General features: G+C 40.9%; 1 protein-coding gene across 1 annotated transcript; it reads right to left on the reverse strand.

Annotated features, from left to right (window-relative positions):
• Positions 1 to 251: 251 nt before the first annotated feature.
• Positions 252 to 4,345, reverse strand: LOC123105345 (25.3 kDa vesicle transport protein). The gene is made up of 6 exons (XM_044527404.1): positions 4,130 to 4,345; positions 2,665 to 2,910; positions 2,117 to 2,277; positions 1,848 to 1,994; positions 1,450 to 1,526; positions 252 to 665 (listed from the first exon to the last, which is right to left on the reverse strand). The coding sequence occupies exons 2-6, from the start codon at positions 2,850 to 2,852 to the stop codon at positions 582 to 584; spliced, it is 657 nt and encodes a 218-aa protein (XP_044383339.1). The 5' UTR covers positions 2,853 to 2,910; positions 4,130 to 4,345; the 3' UTR covers positions 252 to 581.
• Positions 4,346 to 8,597: the final 4,252 nt, after the last annotated feature.

Consider the following 8,597-nt stretch of genomic DNA (forward strand, 5'->3'; position numbering starts at 1 on the left):
CTTTTAGATGAGTTGCCCGCGATTGCAAGGAAAGAATATCAGACGCAACGCTCACCAATGACTGTAGCATTCCTTGCCGCTGCCGTCGCAGGCTCAATAATCTCCACATACCCAATGGTATAGAGAAGATCATGCTGAGATAAGACAAGACCGATGCTAGAGTGTACCATGGCATATTATGCTGTCCAACTTTCATCGTCGCACACAAGGAAGAATGCTGTCGAACATGGCACATTATGCAGTCAAGGGCGGGAGCGATGGAGTACTGTATAGTTTCATCAGCCTGAATTCTTACATGAGTTGACACAACAAAATATAAATCGATCCCGATATCGAAAACTCGACTCTACAGAGCTCTTGTATGCACGGTTCCCAGGGTTCACAAAATCAAGTCCGCCATATGGTCTATACTACAACCAACGAATTCATTCACTTGAATAACTGCTTGTAACGAGGTGTAAAGGTGGCTTCAAACTACTCGCTTGAACGGGCAGATACGGGATACAAGTCATCGAAGCATCACTTGATCCAGAATTTCTTTCTCCAGTGTTATAACAGGCCGGCTTCCTTGTTTAGTAGAATCACCATATCTTGTTCTTGGCCCAGAACAGTATTATTACAACCCCAATCACAATGGCAACCGGAGCATACTTCCGAATGAAGGCCTGAAACCAAGAAGCAGCACAATTAACATAGAAGTCAAAACACTAAACATAATACATGATGGAACTTTTTCAGAAATACGCAGATCGTGATGCAAATTGGGGACTATATAGAAATGTGGATAATGAAGCTAATAAAGTATCACCTCCGTTCCCAATTATAAGACATTTTGGATATTTCAATATAGACTACATACATACTGAAATGAGTGAACAAACACGTCTATATACATCTGATTCAGGAAAAGTTAGAACATCTTGTACTGTAATTCGAAACGGAGGGAGTAATCATAAGACTTCCATCAAGGACACAAAGTCTTGACAGACACTGCAATTGCAAATGCTTGCCTTCTAAAAATTTATCAGATTTACCTGGGTAGTAACTAGAAACTCCATTTTGCTAACCACAGGGTATACTTGTGAACTATCAGCCTAATAACAACAGGTGTGTTGGAAGCATATAAACTTTAGTCAAACAAAAATTAGAGAGTATTTTTCATCCATGGAACATACTCCCTCTGTCCCAAAATAATCTTCTTAACTTTGTACTAACTTTAGTACAAAGTTGTACTAAGGTTGAGACACTTATTTTGAGACGGAGGGAGTACATTTCTTTGATGCTTCAAGGGCAAAACTCAAGCTAATGAAATTGATCATTATGTCAAGGTATTCAACCAAAAACAAAACAAAAATGGTATTCCTGACTACGATGGAGAAAATGCTCAAATTCATTAGAACTAACAAATGTATATATCAAAACAGCATATGCATTCAGCACATAGATTACCTGGCGATTGAGATCCTTTGCCTTATCAGCATAGATTCTCGTGTCAGATGTCAACCTACTTGACATTTCACTAACCTCTGCAAAAATAGAAACACGGAATAGTAAACAGTTACTTGCCAATTTCAAACCTTCCAATGCACTGGAATGAGGTGAAAAGGGAGATATGGGAAGCATCTTGAAAACGCAAAAAAAATACATTGTGCACCAGAAGTAAAGCTAAGGAAATAATGATATAGTATGAAGCTTTTTTAACTTAAGTAGTAAATTAAGACCTATTGGAAGGATAACTCCTCGATGATAACTTTGATGTAAGTAATCAATGATATAAACATCTACCCGTTTCTCATGCCAGGAACATTAAATGAAGCAGTAAAAGCAAGAGAGATTTTCAGACTTACGATCTAGCTTCTCACCGACACCGAGAACTTCTTGAACATTGCGAGTCATGATTTGATGCACCTCATAGAGCTCATCGTTCAATTTCGCAATGTTCCTCTGGGTTCTGGTATCCAAATACAGTTTCTTAGTCTTCTGTATGTATGTATCTAAATAGAAAGAAACATAGGTTATCAACCAGCAGAACTTGAGAGTGAGAGGGTGAGTGAGAACTTTGAGAGGGTGAATGAAAATGATGCTTGCAACTGAAGTAGAGATTTAAAAATCATACCAAACTTAATGAAAGCGTAAGGCCTTGCAGCAGTTTCAATTTGACTCCCATTGACCCTCTCAAATTCATTTTTCAGATCTTCCAAGTACTGGAATGCAAGTTTCTTTGGATAAGAACGGTCGCACATTGTTAGATAGCATACTCGGCCTTCAATGATGTAACTGCATATCTGATTAAGGTGGAACAAGAACATACCGCAACAAATGTAAAAAAATCAACACATGCTAAAAATATATGTACAATATCATAGAAGCCTCTAATAAAAAAAACTTAGCAAAGGTAGATGACCTTGCACACAAATATCAAGACCGGGTATCATATAGGTGTCGCTGGGTATCGTATCGGTGTCACTGCTTGTTTAAATGTAGTCCATGATTGGTCAACAAATATTGTCAACAAAACAATACAGATTCTGGCTAGCGAAAGCATGCAGAGTATCTACGAATCTGAATATATATATATAATAATGTCATTGCATGTCTAAATATAATACCTAGGATCAAGCATCTTCCTCGGACAGAAAATAGACTACAATTAACAAAGGATACTGGAAAAAGTATGATCCGGTCTCAATTGACATCCGTGAGGCTTCATGTTGCCCCTTTGACAAGTTCTTGAAAAGAAGTTTAGCTTGCTGCTTGTAGAAATCAGAATCCTTCTGATCCCGCCCGTCATCCAGCCCTTCTGCCAGCGGAAGGCCATCGGTGACACGTGCTATCATTGTCAGCTTCACCATTTTGCGAAGAACCCCAGAAACCACTACAAACTATACAGTTGATAGCCAATAAAGGCACCTGCAAAAAAGCAGCAAATGAGTGCTTCAGTCATAGTCCAGCTTCAGCTTTTGATTCGATATACATTAAGCACAGCACATATCAAAATTTCTAGTCAATTAATAAACAAAGTGTGGCCAACAATCAAGTAATCCATGTCATTTGACAGTAGCAATCCTAATGGAACAACTTGTTCATCATTCAAATTCACAAAAGGAATCACTAGCAAGGTGCTTCTAACTTGACTAACAAATATTTAATGGCAACTAAAAATGGCATATACAAGAAATTAAAATACCGTATGATTTAAATTCTACAAAGTTTGCATCAGAATGCTAGACATATTCATATAACTAACAGAACTGACAAGTACAATCCATTTGTGTATCCCTAAGAAAATCAAACGCATGCTAAATTACTTAGTTCACAACACATATTTCATTAGTTACATGTAAATTTAGAAGGTGCAGCTGGAACATTACCACGCTAAATTACCCAGTTCACGTACAACACATCTTCATTACTAACTTGAATTTAAAAAGTGAAGGCGCAACATCACTTAAGAGCCATACAGAGAAAAAAAAACCATGCATAAACCCCCTCCTGCTCTAAGTACCCAAAGCATTAGATACGGGCGATCACATGGACCTGTCATATGATGAACTATGCAAATGATCCACAGTCCCCATGCATAAATGCACAACTGACAGACTGCCAATCTGTTCAACACACAACTCCACGTGCTGGTCTGTTTTCAAAATGAAAACTCATTACAATTGTCCTGCATAAATCTACATCACAACAACAATACAAATACACCCATCCACCTCCTATCACTCAATCAAACAGCCCACATAGTAGCCCGAGGACTAGCTAGCTTGCCCGCCCAACCAAGCTCAACAGCAGGCACAATTTCCCCTCGAGCACGATTCGAGTCACTGCCAGCAAACTGCTAAACCAGAACACGCGATTAAACCACTACGATTGGGATAAGAAACGTCGTGATCCCCCGCAATTGGGCGCGAAGCTGTCTGTCACGCGGCCCGATCCACCCACTCGGCTTCGTCGCCAGCCAAGCAGCAAATCGTCCTAGGAGCAACCGGTAGATCGAACCCCGGACTCCGGAGGGGACGAGATCCCGCCAGATCTACCGGGCGGATCTGGACGAGCTAGATCAGAGGCCGGCACGAGACGCCTGGGCCAGGAGTAGAGGGGACGGGGGAGGGGGGTGGGGGCGTACGGTGGGAAGAGAGCGCGGCAGCTGGAGACGCGGCGGCCGTCTCCGGGGGAGTAGATCGCCGGGGTCGCCGGAGGGAGGGTTTGGCGGGGCTGCTGGCTCGGCTTCGCGTGTCGGTTGGGAGATTGGCCGGGGCGGAGGCGGAGGGGGATACCACGGGTCTCCGACCCAGAATGTTCTTATTTTTCTTTTGGAAAAAACTCTGGACCAGTTGGCGGAAAATGACGGTGTCCGGTCTGTGCACGTACAGCCTAACTTCTTTTTTCCGCGGCAGGTACAGCCTATCAACGGCCAGGTAAGCCCAGTACATTTCGAGGCCCATGTTCTCTAGCCAACTTTTTTCCCATCGAAGTTCCATTCCCATTTGGCGAGAGCCGGCCGCCGACTCCCCGCCATGGCAAAGCCCTAAACCGCAGACCTCGCCGGTGGCGGGCTTCTTGATTGGCCGCCTAAGAACTCACGCAGCCGTGAGGATCGCAGAAACTCAGGGAAAATCATAGAAAAGTCATAGGAAATGAGATGACATGCATCTCAAATTCTATGCATAGGAATAGAAAAAGAGATGCCCTTTGATTCATATCATAGGATTTTTTTCTATTGAGTCTAGGCTAATGTTTATTTTTCTATGAAATGTGGAGGATAGGAAGAGTTACTTGTTCGTTTCACCTGAAACTTCGATCGATTGTGTTCTTAGAAGCTCTTAACGGTGAGTTCTTAGAAGCTCTGAAGTTGCTTCCTTAGGTGATCGATTGTGTGTGCTTATTACAAAGTTATGTACTCCTTCCGCTCGAATATATGCTTCCTTAGGTAAGCCCAATATGCTTACTAACTTTGTACTAAACCAGCAACAAGTAATATGGATCGGAGGGAGTACGAAGTTACGGTCTTGTTTTCATGTTCCGTAACAATTGATGGCGTCTACATTGTAGGTTCAAACTTGACCATTTGTTACCTCATCATTTTCTATATATGTTACGGAAATCTCTTGTTTTACTGTTTCCATACTGTTACTAGGTTCAATTTACTGTATCTATTTGGTTGCCACTTCAAAACTGCATGGAGAATATTGCAGATTTTCCGGAAGCAACTGATTTTTTTTAGGACTTGTTAGTTCGAGCTTTGACTATAAGTTCTTGCAAACACCTATATAATATGGTTTATAATAATTTACCTTTCTTTGTTAATGTATGGTGCAATGCTTCGCTTCTGCACCCCCTTAAATGCACGAATAATGGACCATTAGTTTACATTGCTTCAGCTTGTTGATTAGCAAAGTTTGAAGCTGAACAATCAAAGTTCATACTCCCTCCATCTCAGTTTACAAGGCTTGCGCGTATATGTAGGTCGTCAATTTAACTTATATAAAATAAATTGTTTAACACAAAAATTATATCATTAGAAAATAGAATATCTAAACTTTCTAATGATATATTTTTTGTAATGTATGCCTCTTATTAAGTTGGTTAAATTAATGACCTAGGTACACGTGCAAGACTTGTAAACTGAGATAGAGGGAGTAGACGCTTGCAGTTAGGTGTACAAGTCATTTTCTGTGTTCTCCACAACGTTATCCTCCTAAACATGCTGCACTTACTTTAAATTTAGTATGGCTCGTAAAAAGGAGTAATAGATTGTTCCTGACATGACCCTGAATGTTAAGGAGCGATATTTTGTAAATTTGGAGACATTGAGTGAGTATTTAGGTAAATATTCTTCTATGGGCATCGATTTCTCTTAGTAGCCAAAAGACATTCTCCACGGCAGTTAATACTCCATCCGTCCGCGAATAAGTGTACATCTAGCTTTTGTTCTAAGTCAAAGTTTTAAAATTTTGATCAACTTTCTTGACAATAGTAGTAACATATATGACATCAAATTGGTATATTATCAAAGTACATTTCAAAACGGATTTAGTGATACTAATTTAGTGTCATAAATGCTTTTACTTTTCCCTAAAAAAATGGTCAAAGTTTTAAAAACTTTGGTTTAAGACAAAAGCTAGATGTACAATTATTCGCGAATGGAGGGAGTATGCCTTAAACTGAAGATCATTTCAGGTTTATGGACTAGTTTTGGTGTTTCGAAACAGTTGGTGACGTCTACATTGCAGGAAAACTGTTTTACCTGCAATTGAACTCGGCCATTGTTTTACCTCATCATCTTCTATGCTTTTGTAATTTCTTGTTTTACTGCCCCCATATTGTTATTGAGTTAAGAATACTGCACCTCATTGGTTGCGACCTCAAAACTGCATGGAGAGATTTGCAGATTTTCCAGAAGCAACCAAAAATAATAATAATTGCGAGGACATTTTAATTTGAGCTTATTTTTAGTGTTTGACTATAAGTTGTTGCAAACACCTACATAATCGGGTGTATAATGCTTTGCAAACACCTATATTGATCATGTCAGAAACACCTATAACCTTACTACTTAGCCTTTGTTAATGCATATTGCTTCTGCACCATCAATGTACACTACTTCAACTTGTTGATTATTAAAGCTTGAATCTGAACAATGAAGTTCATAAATATTTGCAGTTAGGTGTACAAGTCACTTTCTGTATTCTCCACAACATATGCCCCCTGAACATGTTGTGCTTATTTTGGACTGAAAAGATGTTGTTGTCCCATCTAAACCATAGATGCATCGGTATGTATTTGGCATCTATGTATTTGAAATTCTTAGCATACCAGATTTAATTGTTTGAAATTTAACTAATGGAATACAAAGGATGATTTTTAAAACCCGTAAGGTACCATAGAGTGTTTCTGACATGACCCTGGATGTCAGCAACAATGTTCTGTAAATTTGGAGATAGTGGCTGATTAAGGGTCAAATTCTTCTATGGGTGTCAATTTCTCTTAGTAATCAAAAGACATTGTTCAAAGCAGTTAATATCCCTTAAACAGAAGAACATGGCCTCTGGACTGGAAGTCAAAACGTTTTATATGCTCACCTAGTGAGGCCTTTCTACTGTGAAGTTCGCCTGTCCTGATATTCTCATGGTTCATGGACGTTTCCAGTTCTTGCCAGTGATATTCTTACCAACATATTGTTCGAACAAAGTCATGCGTCATTTCGTCATAATCATGTCAATCATCATGTTGTAGTATTGTTCTATCCGCAAAGGGATTGCAAATTTGCAGTTACTATTCTCATACCAAGCTGAATAGCTAGCTGCTTTGCCTTGGCTGGGCATAACTATCATATGATAGGACTTAATAGTATAGCTTGGTGTTTAACTAATTCACGGAAATTGAATACAACATTAGTTCTAAGTCACTTAGGGAGTATAAACTTGATGTTAGGTTCTTCCTTCCGCAATGTCCGCCCACCCTGCAGAACATCACCAAGCTCCAGAAGGCCTTCCTATGGGCGGGAACGGACAAGACAACCGGTGCCAAGTGCAAGGTTAACTGGAACACGGTGTGCAGACCACTAAAATATGGGGGCCTCGGTGTGCTTAACACGAAGAAATTTGAGAGGGCACTAAGATTGAGATGACTATGGTTCAAGTGGAAGGAGCCAACAAAAATGTGGGCGGGTTTGGGCAACTCGTGTGATGACAAGGACTACAACTTGTTCTACTCCTTCACAACCATTACCGTCGGCAATGGTGCGTGCACGTCCTTTTGGGAAGCCCCCTTGGGTGCATAATATGAAGCCCAAGGATAATGTGCCCCTCATCTATGAGGCATCGTCGAGGAAAACTTGGAAGATGAGAGAAGCTCTACGCATGGGTTTCCAAATAAAGAGATTTGCAATCTTCTCGTTCACACATTCCCACCAATTCATTCAGCTATGGGCAAGCATCCGCGACTTCCACTTCTCGACGACGTGGTGGATGACATCGTCTGGAAACATATAGATAATGGCCTCTACTCAACGGAGTCCGCCTACAAGGCACAATTCCTTGGCCTGATTTGCTCGCTGATGGAACACATGATTTGGAAGGCTTGGGCCCCGCCAAAAGTAAAATTCTTTGCTTGGCTTGCCATGCAAAACCAGATTTGGACAGCAGATAGGCTTGTCAAGAGAGGATGGACAAATTGTGGTCTTTGCCTCCTCTGCAAGCGAGAGAACGAAACCGTCGACCACCTACTCTTCAAGTGCCGGTTCACAACGAGACTCTGGGACATGCTCAAGGCCTGGCTGCAGCTTGACTGCATAGATACATCTTCATGGACCCTGCGACATTCTACAAACGAGTGGTGGATTGGACTTACCGACTGCGCCTCCCCCAACAGGAGCACAATGGCATCTCTTGTAGTGTTAACCTCTTGGATTGTTTGGGGTGAAAGAAGTGCACCGCCATCGATTCTCCTAAACATCTTCAAAGAGGAGGTGGCTCACTAGGCAACCGCCGGCGCAAAAAATTCAATTACACCTGAAGAGTAATCCGCTTTGTATTCTTGGAGTGTGTTGTAACACAAGTGAACTCTCTATTCTCCTTATTTAATAGATGGGG

Source organism: Triticum aestivum, chromosome 5A, assembly GCF_018294505.1.
Source record: "Triticum aestivum cultivar Chinese Spring chromosome 5A, IWGSC CS RefSeq v2.1, whole genome shotgun sequence".
In the NCBI taxonomy this organism is placed as follows: Eukaryota; Viridiplantae; Streptophyta; class Magnoliopsida; order Poales; family Poaceae; genus Triticum; species Triticum aestivum.

Excerpts from the sequence above, each read along its gene's own strand:
- LOC123105345 (XM_044527404.1), bottom strand. The coding sequence starts at position 2,852 with ATGGTGAAGCTGACAATGATAGCACGTGTCACCGATGGCCTTCCGCTG. Across the intron at positions 2,278-2,664 it reads ACCGGATCATACTTTTTCCA|TTACATCATTGAAGGCCGAG; the intron begins GTATCCTTTGTT and ends TCAGATATGCAG. Across the intron at positions 1,527-1,847 it reads TGTCGGTGAGAAGCTAGATC|AGGTTAGTGAAATGTCAAGT; the intron begins GTAAGTCTGAAA and ends CTATTTTTGCAG.